General features: G+C 46.7%; 1 protein-coding gene across 2 annotated transcripts in view; it reads right to left on the bottom strand.

The window, feature by feature from the left end:
• Positions 1 to 13,212, bottom strand: part of dusp8a (dual specificity phosphatase 8a) — a gene marked incomplete at its 5' end in the record, with an annotated part of 32,466 nt that extends 19,254 nt beyond the window's left edge. Inside the window, 2 exons of one of the 2 annotated variants that reach the window (XM_079163257.1) lie at positions 3,966 to 4,104; positions 12,976 to 13,212. In XM_079163257.1, coding sequence (XP_079019383.1) covers positions 3,966 to 4,104; positions 12,976 to 13,212 — 376 coding nt within the window. Of the gene's footprint in view, positions 1 to 3,965; positions 4,105 to 12,975 lie in introns of those variants that run through there. The other variant, XM_079163258.1, reaches the window with a different exon arrangement.
• Positions 13,213 to 15,857: the final 2,645 nt, after the last annotated feature.

Genomic DNA, 15,857 nt, shown 5'->3' with positions numbered 1-15,857 from the left:
TTTAGCTGTCGGGTCCACATACCGACCTGGTGAGCAGCTAGTTCTGCAACTAACAATCGTTTTCATTATCGATGAATCTGTAGATCTATTTGTGTAAGTATGAGAAAATAGACAGAGGATAGCAGGACATTTTCTCATTTGGGAGTTTGGAACCAGACATTTAAAAAAAAAAATGTTGCTAATAAATAACCTCAACAGTTAATTCCTTATAAAAATTGTTGTGTTGAATAACTCACAGTTTTAGTACTCATCATCAAGGATAATCGGAGACTGTAAGTTAAGTACACGCTGCCCTCCATGAGAATCTAGACACGTCCGGCACGCCGCCATCTCTCTCTCTCTCTCTCTGACCCAGTCGTGTGACGCTTTAGTAATCCGGCAAAAAACACTGGCAGATGGCGCTAGGGAAGATTAGGAGCAGTGTTGCACATCTGCAAACTCCACACACACACACACACCTACACACATTAGATGGATAGAATACACACCTGCATCCCTGTCCCTACACCTTCATTTCCTGCTTCATGACCTACAGTAACTCTATTTCCTGTCAGATCCCTGAACAATCTTTGTTTTTAAATTCTGTTTTCCAGTTGTCAGTCTTTCCAGTATTTCAACAAAATAAGTGAGCTATGAATAAAACACTTCTTTAATCTGCACAACATAAGTGCATTTTACACACTTTTTCCTCAAACTCTTTTATTATGATTCTCTTTATTCTGTCTTAAACTGGAACATGAGGTTTTGATGCCAACATAAAAACATTTCCTCCTGGCAGGCCTACATCACAGCCGATGTGACGCATGACTCAGCTACGCAGTCGGCACCGGCTAACACACCACCTAGCTACACACTAGCAGGCAGTGTTGTCTCTGGTTTTGGCTGTGTGCTGCAGATTGGTGGGAAACATGCAAACTTTAGACCCGCTGGGGAGGCAGCTGGCTCCAACCAAGCGACGTTCTCCTCCTCTACACACACACACACACACACACACACACACACACACAAAGTCAGAACTCTGAAAAAGGCAAGACACATCAGCCTGAGCTCCAACTGGGTGAGATCATTACTGTGGTAAAAATACTGCTGTCCTCAGAGAGACATGTTTCTCACAAACACTTTCACACAGTCAAGGATGTAATAACGCACAAATACAAGCACACACATGCACGTATTCAGATGCATGCGCATACATAATCATCTTCCAACTGCCACCACAACATCCTGCCTGAATATATATATCAAACAAAACACAGGGTGAGAGTCATTGGCTGCCCAGATTACTTGTCTCATTCAAAAAAGAATTGCCCTGTTGGGACATGGCTTGCGCCATGACATCATCCACATGTAGGAAGTGGTGAGCTTTCTGAGCCTCAGCTATTGATTAGATAGTGAATGGAGAGAAACCTAAGAGGAGTCACCGATTGTTTTTAGATCAATGTGTTCCCAGTACACACACACACTCACAAACACACACACACACACACAGCCCATCTTTCCTGCAATTAATTTGTTTATGGACATTTCAAGTCATTCACATTTAGCTTCAAAATCTACTGAGAGATGTGTGTTTCTGCAACACTGTGCCTTAATCTCCTTTTGGCAAGCTTCTGCATAAGTAACAGTTAAAGCCTCTGGTAGGGAGCTCAGTGATTCATCTTTTATTCACCCTGTCCATCCCATTTATGGATTCTTTTCTTTTCATCTCTCGATCTGACCCTCATTCCTATCGCTTCCCACACGCAGTACCCCTCACTTGATTTGCAGCGAATGCGTATGTATGGTGTGCACTGTACGTGTGCCTGTGTGGTCTGCGTACGTGAGGCTGAAAATAAGTCCGTCAGATATGAAGTCATCGCAGGAATTATCAGCATCGTAAATCTGAGGTTCAGTAGAGGGGCAGGGGGAGAGGTGGAAAAGAGGGAGGTAATGGGAGAGGGAGAGCGGGGAATGAAGGGAAGAGAGAGAGAGAGAGAGAGAGAGACTGTTTTTACCTTGAATCTTTCAGAGAGTGAGAGGGGGAGTAAAGACAATCAAAGCCAAGAATGAGGGGAAAGAGAAAAAGGGAAGGAGGGAAAAAAGAAGGGCCTCAGCTAATAATAACATTTATTGTGTAGCCATCAGTTTTTAGGCTGTAAAAATAGTGAAACGAGCCTGTAAAAGTGTTCTAGAGCCTGTGGGGACGTCCTCAAATTACTTGTTTTGTCTGAGCAGTAGCACGTTCTCAGATTTGAGCCGCTGCAGCCGGGGATTGTTTGATATTTATGCTTGATAAATGACTAGTCATTAATTCTAGCAAACACACTTATGATCGATTGCTTCAGCAGTTAATTGCTAAAAATAGAAGTAGAAAGAAATACATATACCCTTTTAGACCATAGGCTCTTATCTTTCGTTGATTGTTAAACAAAGAACTGATGGTTTAAATAGTTCCCCCATATATTTTCTAATAAGCATCATGTCTCGTTAATTAAAATGATTTAATAAGCATTGTTCAAAAGCCTTATTCCCTGGCCACCATGTTCCCTTCTTGTCTCTCACGACATCTCTCTCATGATAACCCTGCAGCTTCCTTTGACACACAAACACATCCTGCAGCACTCATCCGCATGTTGTCATGCACAACATGCAGACATGCAAGTGTGCATACGTGTACACGCAACGCGCCCCCCCCCCCCTTCTTCTGCCCACCCACCTACACGCATAAACACACAAGTATGCACGGACGCAGGCTGCATAGCTCCACTGACCCCAATAATACAACCACCCAAACAACAGCCAACGCCATTGGCTGAGTCCTTCTGGGGAATATTCTCTGCCACTGTTGTCGTGGAAACAGCAGAAAAGCGGGGACAGAAACGGAAGAAGTGCGATTCCTTTTTTTCTTCTTCTTCTCTTTCCCGATGAAACGTAGCGACAGTAAGCCGAGGAGGCTGATAAAGAGGAAGAGGAGGGAATCGCTGACAAGGGGTCTTTCATTAAGACGGGTAGGATGTCTAATCAAAAAAAGCTGAGGAGGAAAGTCCTGGCTTTCGGGAGAGTGTGTGTGATATTGAACATGCATTGTGGGTGTGCCCAGCCTAAGCATGTGCTCAGTACATCTCTGTGACTAATTGTGGAGCCCGGGTGCTTTGAGGCAATCCTCAAAATCTATGGAATGACTCATGAAGAAGCGCTAATCTCCCAGCGGAGGGGAGAGAACTGAGAAGAGGAGAAGAATGGGGATGTGGGAATGCTGAGAAGTGAGCAGAGATTTGCCCAAGCAGCGTGCTTCTGCCGTCTCATTTCCAATCCTGACTGAGGCAGATTACGCTCCCCATTCTGCGCTGACACATTTGAGACGGACTCAGAAGCCTCCGCTGGTGGGTGTGTGCGTACTGTCCCTTAAAAAAGCTGCAGCCACCGCAATTGAGATGTTATTAACTCAACTAGGCTATTAACAGTCGTGCTGGGGCTCAATTATAAGTCTTAGTGTGCTTAGTGGACACTATGACAGGATATATATGTGGTAAATAAGACCAGAGGATTGAAATTAAGCCTCAGCTTTATTTCAGTGGTGCTGGGGAAGAGAACGACTCCGGGGAAGCTTAAACATCAAAGAGTCATCAGAGAGGCTTTGTAGCCGGGGCTTTTATACTTCCCCCTCTCGTTCCTGTCTTCACACATACCTGTGAACCCGTGATTACTGCCGGTTAAGAAATGAGGAACAACTAGAATAATGTGAGGAGACGAACGCGTGTCGGGCTCATCGGTGACATCTGCTGACCAAACTGTGGAACTACACTCACATCAGACAAGAGGGGTGAGGTGAGGCACACTCGCCCGCTGTGCAATAAGAAGTGGGTAATTAAAAGAGACATGTCCATTCTGTATGAAGGGACTCATCTTTTGTTTACATAGGAGGAAAAACAAAGAGAAACAAACACTGCCTTCATCGCACTCATGCTCCTCACTCTGTCACGTACCAGTGAGCAGGGAGACTTTGTGGAAGGTGCCCTCCAACTTCCCCATGAGAATGTGCACAAAGCCGTCTTTGGACAGATGCCCCGCCTCTTTGGAACTCTGGTCATAAACCACCACTTCCTGCTTCCTGCCCAGCTCCACCTGCACAACAGATAAACAACAAGGAAGAGAGGAGAGTTATTTTCCAGTGCCACTGTGAAAAGTACAACAAGCATCCATTGCCAACCAGGAAGAAAGAGTTGGTTAATATGACCAGAATTAGAATAATCGAATACTGGACAGTGTAACTGAGAATGCATTGCATTTGGGACACACACACACACATATATAAATAAAACCAATACATTTTATCAGACCAGCTGATCCTTGAAGCGTATTCCCTCTCGGCTGAGCAAAGTCTTTTCTATCGAACTTTGTGACAAAAGAAATGCAAATTAGGTGCTGCAGGGTTGACACCTCCGGCTGTCTGACCCTGAGGTAGTTTCCCCAAAAACTTGACAACTCTGCTTACCTGATACCCAGCAGGAAGCAGCGACAAGACAACTCACAAACACACCACCGGGAGTTGGGACACTAAACACTGGCTTCATGAAAGCACCAGTGAGCAGGGTGATCTACAGGCGACGCTAGAGTAAGTTATGAAGATAAAGCACAGGTTTATGAAAAATGCATTAGGACTGAGTTTGCACTGTGCAACTGCGGCGGTAATATTTACTGAGCAGATACTGCTGAGAGGGTTGTCTGTCATAATCTGAGGTAATACTGATAAAATCCAAAAAGCTGACTACGTTGTGAAGGGTTTGGATCCATCAGTGTACCAGATAGTGAGGAAGATGAGAAAGTATGAGCATGCGCCAGTGTGATAGAGTATGCCTCTGTGTGTGTGCGTGTGTGTGTGTGTGTGAGAGAGATAGTGTGAGCGTGTGCCTGCGCACACACCAGCCAGGCTGTGTTGTTCCCCATGTTGTCAGGCAGGCTTTGGTCACGTGACCATCAGGCAGCGCCTACTGCAGCTATGAATCACTGCATCATTGAGCCGCCACTGGACAGGAGAGGAGAGAGGGAGGAGGGCGAGCGAGCTGAAGAGAGGGATAAAGAGGGTGGGGTTAGTGGAGTAGTGGGGCAGGGAGAGATGGAGATGAGATAGAGAAAAGATGCTCGAGGAAGAGGAAGAGGAAGAGAGGGAAGAAGAGGAAACTCAGCAGCTATAGCTTCGAGGCAAAACCGCACTTTCTCTCAGCGTGGCCACCATCCCTGCACCGCCCTGCGTGTATGCTGAAAGGCCCGCTGGTGATGAGAGCTCATGTACACACAGCTATACAGTGTGCATAGAGTGACTGATTATGTTTCTGCTTACAGAGCAGCTGTGGCCCAGCGCCTGGGCAGACAGCCATGCAGGTGATTTAGACAGGACAAGGTCAGCCTCTGAAGTCTGGTTACAAGTAGAAGAGCGGCTTAGCTTCTGCCTGCCTGCATCCAGACACAAAGGCATGTAAAGCTGAGGCAAAAAAGCCTGATCCGCAGCATCGATCGTGAGGGACTTCAAACAACTTAAAATAATTCGATGACACCTCTACGATGCATAAAGAGGTTACCACGGATTACTTTTATAATTTATAATAACCCCTCAAACACTTAACACAGAGGACATGTGATAGCAATGAGGCATTTATAGGCTTTCATAGAAAACTGTACAGACTTTCATTTGTCAGTGAAAGACATCAATGCAGTGCTACACATTAAAAATAGTGTTCATCCTATTTTTAGTCTTTACCTGCTCATAGCACTCATTTCTTTGTTATTTTTCCTTCTTACATGTTCATCGTCATGCCTCTCTTTCTTTGTTTAAAATCCCCTACACCCTCCATCTTTACTAACCCTGCGTAATCTTGGCTAATGATCCTAATGGGATCCCATCTAATTTGGGAGCCTGATCTCGACGCCTGGGGATTACAGGCCTTTTACTATACATACATGCACAGCACAAATACACTCAGCAGACTTGTCCGTACACAAAGCAAAAAGTTTCACCTCTCTGGCAAAAACAAACAGTGAGCGCTTGACGACGTCAGTTAAAACATTCTATTAGGTTGTTGGGAAAAAAATTCAACTGGAAAAGGGCGGAGTTAACAGACTGATTTTATCTGTATTAAAAATACCCATACTAAACGTGGAGGATTCATTCACTGCTTCAGCTAAGAGGATACAATTACACCTCCACTCATCCCATCTGAACCCTGTGAGTTAGGAAACAGCAGCTACCTCAATATTTAATAGAAGTGTATGAATGATAATAATAGTGTGGTATTAGCTGCTCTGTAGATTGTGCTTATGATGATGGGGTAAAGCCAAACCTCCAGCTCAGTGTGTAATAGTGTTTGCTGCAGTGTTAGAGGTCAACGACCCGAGGGAGCGCGGGGCCGGCTGTCAGACTGCAGCAGCAGCACAGAACTCTCATCCCTCTGCAGTGCTACGGCATCACTACTACTACCCTGCTCTGACGCATGCACACTGCAGGTAAACAAGGAATGCCACAGGCAGAGAGAAGGAAGAAAAAAAAAAAAGGAGGGACCACAGAGGCAGATTGGAGAGAAAGGAAGGCCAAGGAGGTGATCAGAGGGAAAGTTGAGGCAGGAGGACGATCAAATATAAAAAGAGGAATAAAGAGGGGAGGAGGGTGCAGAGAGGACCAGAAGGTGGCACTGGCAGAACAATTGCTATGGTCCTTTAGCACCCAAGCTTTCTCTTAAGGATCGGAAGGCTGGCGTCACAAGAGGGCAGGAACAAAGATTGGTCATATAGGAGGAGAGGATGTTTTTTTTATTATCATTTGCAGAGGGAAACAGCAAAAAGGAGAGAAGGAGATTGCAGGGGAAGCAAGAGACAGAGCTGAAGAAGTGTGTACACTTGTGTTGGAGAAAGAGAAAATGTGGGTGTAAAAGAGAAAAGAATGAAGGTGTTGGGCAAGAGACAGAAGTCTCTGAATGTTTCTTACTGACCCTGTGTTATAAAATATAAAAGGAGTGGGAGAAAAACAAGATCTGACAGAAGGCTGCGAGTCAAGGCTTGGCCTTACTGTCAATGCTCCTCTATAAAAACAGTCTGCACACACACACACACACACACACACACACACACACACACACACACACACACACACACACACACACACACAACATGAAACAAAGATGACAGGGGGCAACAAAAGATATCAGCGGAATTGCGGAAACACAGCCCCGGCGTACGGTAAGTGCTTGTGTAAGAAAGTGAACCACGGTTTCCCCCGACCTCAGCAGTGCTCCTGACCAGTGACAAGGTCAGTGCTGAGCGGGACAGTATGTGTGTTTGTGTGTGAACTGGCCTGTGACACAACATCAGCACAAACAGTCTAAAAATGGCCCCACATTCCTGAAGCGCAGTCCGGGTCCTCTCAATGCGTCCTCTCTGGGATGTCCCATAGAAAACAAGTCGACTGCAGTATGTACTCGCTTCAACCAACGGCGTTTTCAGCTCAGACTGTCAATATGAAGCTGTTTGGAGCATTAGAGTAGACACGGGGGTGGGGGGGGGTGGGGGGGTGGGTGGGGGGGTGGGGGGTGAGTAAACTACACTGTGCAAATTGAGGGCACAAGATGGCACTGTGTGCAAGAGTCAGCCCTTAAGTTGAATCATCAAATGCAGAAAAAACACGGTACGAATCACTCTTTCATTCGCTAATTAATAATGGATTTGTATGCATATTTTTAACAGGGTTATTATGTCAATGTGGCTACAGACCGGCTAAATGGTTGGACACTCCCTAAAGTTAATTACAAGCTGATAGAGGAGCTGCTGCAACAGGCAGTGTCAGCTTAAGCCTCCTTCACACACACAGTGTGCCGGGGACCAGATGATGTCACTGACTGGCACCGGCAGCTGCCACTTACATGTATGCTTGTATAGGTGTGACGTGTGTGTGTCACAGCGTTCCTCTACTTCTATCCTTGCGAGGACCAAATACAAAAGTAGTCACAGGTTTGGGTAACAGGTTTGTGTTAAGAGTTGGCATCATCGTTGACAAGTTTAAAGGTTAGGGACATAATTTAGTTTGTGGAAAGATCTCAATATGATAGCTGTGTGTGTGTGTGTGTGTGTGTGTGTGTGTGTGTGTGTTTCAGACAGGGATGTGAGGGTGTGGCACAGTGTTGAAAGTCCCTGATGCCCATGTGCAGTGTGAGGTCATCGTCACTGATCGTTTCAGAGTTGCGGTCACCTGATCTGGTCACACACTCACACCGCTAAATGTCAGAGGACCTTTAACACATGAACATACAGACACACACCAGACTTACACACTCAGATGCAACTGGTGCCTGCAGACATTTACATAGAAGTGTACAATTTCCCCGTCGGACTCGGACTAAATTGCCGTCTTCCAAGAAGCACATGCATGCTGTGGATCCGGTTTTACCGTGTCGTCCTCCTGGCTTTGCATACAATGAAAGACACATTTCATATATGCAAATCATGAATGAATCATTCCCTCCATTTTCCATTTACCCCCATGACCTAACAAATCTATTTTAACATAAATGTCACTCCTTCTTTGTGGTGCAGTGGGGTTGTGTCTGAAACTACATACAGTATGTAAGTGTGTGTGTGTCTATGTCAAACAGTAGGATCTTTAAAGCAAACAATGATTCATGCCATGACCTCATTAAAGTAAACACATGACATATCCTGCTCTGTAGAAAAAACACTGCCGGGTTCTTTGTTTGAACTTGGCAAAAAGGAAAAATGTGAATGAAACGTACAAAAAAGAAAATCCCTGAGTTTGCCCTCTGGGTACTCGGGAAAACAATCCACGCGGTGAGTCATCGACTAAGTTCTCGGTTCTGCTGCGGCTGCTGTCGAGACAGAACACACATGAAACTTTCCTGTTCTTTCCTTTATTTAGAAATGTTGTTTTGTGGTAACTGGAAATGTCTGTGTCCAGAACAATACTATTAAGAAAACTCTACAGGGTTTCTAAAAGTTCTTAACAGTGTCTTTGCCCGACGTCTGTCACCACTTTTTCTTTTTTTTACACAATCTCAGGAATACTCGCCCTTAAATCTTCAAAATCATCCTCGAATCACGTATCATTACAGCCTCGGCCTGCATCATAAGTGGAATGGACGGGGATCTTCTTTGTTCCATAAACGCATTAGTTGATCACGTGCAGTCTCCCCCTGTGCTTGGCAGCAGGGGACTCAGCCAATCCTACCAATTAAGAGCACAGACAAGATCACAGATCCAGCAGCTGGATCTCTCTATTGCTACGACGTCATTATACCGAACAACAACAATTGGGCTACTGTTCGTTATGGTGACTAATATGTTGGTATCACAACACTTGCAGATATACTAGAGTGGAACAACAGGTGTGAGACTTTACTGTTATCTTTAAGTTTGTACAATAAAACAACAGTTTATTGTTTAAAGTGCCACACATCACAACTTCCCTCATTTTTCAAAATGATCATTTGCTTTTCAAATACGTCTGTTCCTCCACATTCTACCATTTGACAGCTTGTACGAGTAACTTCTGTCACTGTGAGGAGGCTGCTGTATTCTCTCCACTACTCTGGGTCCCATTGAGGTCTGGCCTCCATGTCTGCATACATGATGAAGGGTGCTTCCCCAAGGCTGGCTGCCGGGAGTGAAAACCTCTGGTCCATCTGTCAGGGCCTGCCTGGCCGGCTGTCCTCGTCACAGCAGCAGGGATTAGCCAGGCTTAAGCCAAGAAACCGGCCTGCCCTCCTGGTCAGGAAAGGCACCAGGAAGCCCCATTCCCGACTAAGCCTGTGCCATCCCTCTCCCAGCAGAGAGTCCACCACCACCACCACCTAACCTACTGTATCCAGCTCTCCCTGACCCACATTAATAGAGAGCATTAATAAAGAGGTTATGGAGGGATGGGGCTGTGAAAGGGAGAAAGAAAGAGGACACCGTTTTTGATTGCCGCTGCACTGGTCATGGGATGTTCATTCAGCTCAGTTAACTGAAGCGTTGGGAGCTTCTATGAAAGAGGGTGAGTGCAGCGCCTTGGGGGATGCAGGCTATTAGTGCTCAATGGGATGTGAGGCGGGAGGCAGCCAGGGAGGAGGCGGAGGCAGCAGCACAACCATGAATACCCTCAGTGCTGCTCTCCCGCTTCCTGCATTCACTTCCCCAACAAAGAGCCACAATGGTGTCCTTTGCTGTCTTGGCTGGTTGAGGCGGCTCCTGGCGATGCTCAGAGCCATGTGGGGGGTAGAGAGGATAGTGTGTGTGTGTGTGTGTGTGTGTGTGTGTGTGTGTTAGTGTGAGGGGTTAGCTGGGAGCCGGCTTTAACATCGCACAGCCCGTCTGCACGTGCCCAGCCCGCGGCCTGCCAGTGGCCGCACAAAAGGGATGATGTCATGCTTAGCCAATAACAAAAGAGTCTGGGTCCGACGGGCCCTCCTCTCTCACACGGATAGTTCCAGCTTTATCCAGCCGAGCATTAATCGCAAGCCTTATCCTCTTTGCTGGGGGTGGGGAATGGATAATAACAAACCAGCCATGGGGCAACACAAGATAGGGAGAGGAAGAAGGAATAAATGATGACGGCATGTCGTCGGTGGTGGGAAGCTGCAGGCTGTAGTTGTGGCAGACGGACAGACAGTCATGAGATCGAAAGTGAGAGAAATCAGGAGGAAGCACGGCTCCATGGGGTGCCACAGCGTGAGACCTGCCAACCACAGGGCCCCACACCGAGATGGACCCAATAGATCCAGCTTTGAAACACACTCAAGAACAACCAAAACCTCCCACACTTCACAGCTCTCCAGCTCCAGCTTTTCTTCCCGTTTCGGTCTAAATCCGTAGACTACCAGAGCGGGGTCATGCATCACCACCACCCGAAATAAAAGCATTATCTAAAGCAAAAACTGAATCTGTTGGTCGGGATGATCACACATTTCCCATGTGGCGTCGCATCATCTCTGGTGTACTGGTACCTGGTAACTCAGGCTGGCAGAACACACTAATACAAGAGGTGTTACACAAGATCGTTGTCCAGCTAATAGTGGTACATTTTGGTGAGAAGAAAGGCATGCGGGTTTGACTGCCAGAAGCCAATGCAATAAAGCTGAATTAAACCTAATTGGTATAACAGAGAGCCGGTGAGAAACGGCAGGCGCATGGGGACTCTCAGCCAATGTACCAATTATGCAAACGCTATTAGCTGAACCGCAGTTCATTTGACGTGAGAAAGCAACAATAATCCACAGTTCTCCTCCATTTAACCGTCTGACCATAAGGAAAGTGTCAGTCACCTACAAGTGTGAACTGTAATCCAACAAGCAATAATGTATAATTATTTTGCCGTTTTGTGAGCAGGGCGTGTTTTTGGTGATTAAAGTTCTCTTGCTGAGCACCAAATGGAAATACAGAGTCAGTTTGTTCTCTACAACTGCGGGGACTGCTGCAGTATTTAAAGGGCATAAAATGGTAGTAGGTCATAAATCACATTCATAGGTAGATTTGACAGACAGAGAGGTGTTACAAGTCAGATTCCTGGCAACCAGGAAGTAAAACAACAAAAGCAAAAGCAATAAATACTGCCATTTAAAACCCAATGTGTCACACCCAAGAAACACATTTCAATCACCTGTTATGTGACATCGGCCGCTGTGAATCAGCGTTTTACAGCTTTGGGTGTACTGTGCTTAAAAAATGAAATACCTAAAAATAACATTCGGTGAGTGAGTGCAGCCAGGAAGAAGAATCCCATCTATCACCGCCACAGCTTAGTTGATTAATTTGTCCAATCGTGAAAAACTGTTGGGTGAAGTATGCACGCCTACGAGGTCACAAAATACATCCCGCACATAAAATACCCCCCCCCCCCCCCCCCCCCCCCGCTTAGGTTTCCCCTCTCAGAGTTCCTTCAGTTTCACACAGCGACTAAAAATACAGGAGTTAGCGTGCCACGGGGTGGACAGGCCATGGAAAAAAGGCTGTCATATTCGGAGGAGAAGTCATGGAAAACGGGAGGATCCGATTTCAGGGCCACTGATAAGCAACAAACCTGCAGTACGCCAAATATAACCCCACTGATGTGGAGCAGGCTTGAGCTAGCACAGAGGAGGCTAATCCGGATCCACGACAGTACACGGCAAAGGCTGTTGGAAATGTTTGGAGATGTTGGGGAGGCAAAGTCTCTCCTCAACGCCCAACTTGTTCCATCTACTGGACTTCATGTATGCACGACACATATGTCTGTACAACTTAAGAGTATACCCTAAACTGTAACCCTTGAACATAGAGCTGCAGACCAACATATTGCCTCTACGTCTGTTTAAACAAAAAAGTCTCTATGCTGTATTCCTGTGCTGATTCTGCTACTGATGCCGAAACAAGCGAGATTATGCGGACGTGTCCAACGCACTGTACTTTAAATGCACCATTTCAACTAACAACCCGCATTTGCAAGAAGAGTCATTCTATTTTTCTTTGTATGTCACAGGACATGTTTTAATCCCAAAGGTCTACGAGTAACCATGCCTTTTAAAGTTGAATAATCAGATTTTTAAATGGGTCTTGTTGGTCTGGACATGTGGAAACACTACAGAAAAAAAAGACATAAAAGCATAAAATCCATGTTGAACAGTACAGCATTTTGGGAAATGCACATATTTTCATTTGGATGAAGAGTTAGTTGAAGAGAATACGAACACTCTCAAGTACTCTCATGTCCAAACGGTGATAACAGGGCTACAACCAGCAGCCACTTAGCTTAGCTTTTACAGAAAGACTGGGAACATGGGGAAACTCCAAAGCTCACAACAATTTGCCGGGATAATGTGGCAGATTATTAAAATGGTAGGAATCCAGTGTCTTGTCGTCATCAGCAAAGTGGAAGCTTTGAATCCACCTTGCTGGTTCAGCAGGTTCAAAGGTGGAAGCTTTGAGCCCCCCCCTTCCCATCCTCCCACACAAAAAGCATCAACTGTCAGGTCTGCTCACCTTCACCTTGCCGTTGGGTTGCAGCAGCTCAGTGACGGACACCTTGTCCTGCTGCAGTCGCCTCTTCACCAGCTTGGAGCAGCAGACGTTGACCGCGCCTTGCACGTGCGACGCATTGTACTCGGAAAAGGTTCTGCTGTCGATCACCAGCAAACGGCCCGTTCCTCTCTGGATGAGGCTCGCCAGGCGCTTGATGTCCATAGCGCTTCGCTTAGTCGGCCCTTTCTCGCCCGCCATGATGTAGGAGGGGCGGAGCGGTCACAGACACGGGTGGGGGTGGGGAGTAAGGGATGGGGGCGTGGAGGTAGAGGGGTGGATGAGAGAGGGAGTGGTGGAGGAGGAGGAGGAGGTCAGTGGAGGAAGGCTACCACCGAAGCAGGTGCTGAGAGATCCATGGTGCCTGAAAAAGGAGAGGAAGAAGAAGAAAAGTCTGTGAGTTTTGAGATGCTGATGATCAGACATCACGGGCACCTCTCGTCCTAAGCTTCAGCACACTCATGTCAGCGCAACAAATATGTCAGCGCAACAAATACAATCATTTAAACCCCGCTGCTGCAAAGCAACAACGACAGAATTTATTGCGTGTCAATTTCCAAAACCACAGTCAAGTGCACGTTGTATTTTTATGCATCGTATTATCTTTTACTGGCAGAGTTCAAGCACCAAAAATAGCCACAATGCTAAACATGAATATGAAAAGTTATTTAAAGGCTTCAAAGACAACTGAATCATCCCCTGAGGTTTATCAGTCCTGAGATGTGTAGAAATATCACTCATCCAAACACAAAGCCAAAGACTTAAGATAGACACGCACAACAATAAAACGTGTGTGTGCGTGCGTCGGCATAAGTGTGTGTGAGGGCTGGTTGTTGTTGATCGACGGTCTCTCGGTAGCTCATGAAACAGGAAACTGAGGGCGTGAGATAAATTAAGCTAGGGGAATTCAGAGAGCAGGTCTGGACACAGGCAAACGGCCCGTCTGACATCCTGTGTATGCGTGTGTGTGTGTGAGTGTGTGTGCTTGTGTGTGTGTGTTACAGAGAACCGTCCATAAACTTGATGAACTGCCTCCTCCTGTCTATCACTAATCACTCTGATATTTAGACCTGCTCACGGTCCCCACAGCGCTTGTACGTTTAACGTGAGACACACACACACACTCATGCAATCACTCATCAAGGTAGAGAGAGATCATTGGCTGCATGTGCAAAAGTGTGCGCTACACACGGTCGATGCAAAAACCAAAGTGCCATTTGTGTGGATTGAGGACCATTTCTTTGGTTAACCAGGTGTCATGCAACAAGTGAGAAGGTCAGAATGCGAATGCCGTCGTGTTATTTTATTCATCTCAGAGGCACACGGTGTCATGAAAAATGAATGGGCCTCCTCTCATTTACCCCAAAGCCTAAATGGAGGATTAAACCTCGGTTGAAAAGGGAGAGTACCACAGATAGCAATGTGGAGACAGACAGCGGAGGGACATGAAGTAGAACAAACATTTAAAAGAAGAAACACACGATCAAATGAGTAATATCAGCAGTATATATATGCTCACTTCAAAAAAATCAGAGAGGGTGAAAAGACGGCGGGGAAATGGCATTATTTTCTTGGCAGGCAAAAATAAATGTGTCATGTTATGCTAATAGAAACAGAAGAGACCCGTCTGTGTGCAGCAGAACAGTGGTGAGAAGGTGGGCGAGAAAACAGAGACGGAGAGAGAGGAAAGGTAGAGAAACGGCGTCCTCTGATCGGTAGTGTCTTGGGAAGACGTCCAGGCAGCTCTGCAACTTGTCACCTCTGTTCTGACACCACTGCCGCGGAGAGGGGGGGGGGGGGGGGGGGGGGGGGGGGGGGGGGATAGGAGGGGGGTTTAGCAAAGGATGTTATTCAGGGAGGATCTCTCCAGCCTAGCAACTCGGCCACCTCAAGGTAAGGGAGGGGACAGTTGTGAAGATCGAGCGGGGAGGACAGAGATGAAGAGAAAGGAGACGCATAAAGGGAGAAGCTGAGCGTTTTTTTTGTTGCTTAAAAACACTCACAAACTAACTCGCAGACGACTGCACCAAACTTAAAGAGACGTGGACGCGGAGTGGGTCGTGTTGCAGTGCCATTCATAACGGCAGAAGGACGCGCATCATTCCTCCACGGATCACCGAGATAATCGCTTTTCCGTCACCCACTGCCGAGGCCTGTATCTCCCACAGGCTGCTGGCCGAGCCTGAACATAGATGCACACATGCTGCTGCTGCTGCTGCTGCTGCTGCTGCTACCGCTTGGCAACCTGCCTGATGCAAGAGCAGCAGCAGCAGCAGCAGCAGCACAGGAACACGGAGGAACGTCTCTAGATAGACAGCAGCAACTGCCTGCACTGTAAACACAGCCAAACTGCTGCTGTAACAGAAAGTACAGTAAAGGCATGGCTGTGCAGACACAAACAAGGCACAACAGACACATCTTGGACAAGAAAAGAGAGTAAAGTCGGACAGTGAAGACTTCTTTTAAGAAAGCAACGCAGTTACATCTAATCTAATAATTTAAGCAAGGCACAACTGACCTACAGCGACACAGCACACATGCAGACATATTGACATTCCCTCACTTTTCCCCAATGTGCACCCCCGGCAGCTATTCTGCAGCAACGCCAGAGCTCCCCTACTACAAACAGCCTCTTGCATGCTACATTACGACCTGCCCCATCACCTGTTATATCATACCTTTTATGGCGCGGAGCCCTTTTAGCCGAGGCAGCTAACAACACAGCTTCCAGGGGTAGTGAATCTTTCTCTCTCTCTCTCTCTCTCTCTATTCTGTTCCCCCCCCCCGCCCGCCGCTGCTGAGCACAACATCTGACGCTGCATATGTCTAATGGCGACTGCTCTCCC

The sequence above is a fragment of the Pholis gunnellus genome, assembly GCF_910591455.1.
Source record: "Pholis gunnellus genome assembly, chromosome: 7".
Taxonomy (NCBI): domain Eukaryota; kingdom Metazoa; phylum Chordata; class Actinopteri; order Perciformes; family Pholidae; genus Pholis; species Pholis gunnellus.
The sequence above is the reverse complement of the archived record's forward strand: the minus strand, read 5'-3'. Positions and strand labels throughout refer to the sequence as shown.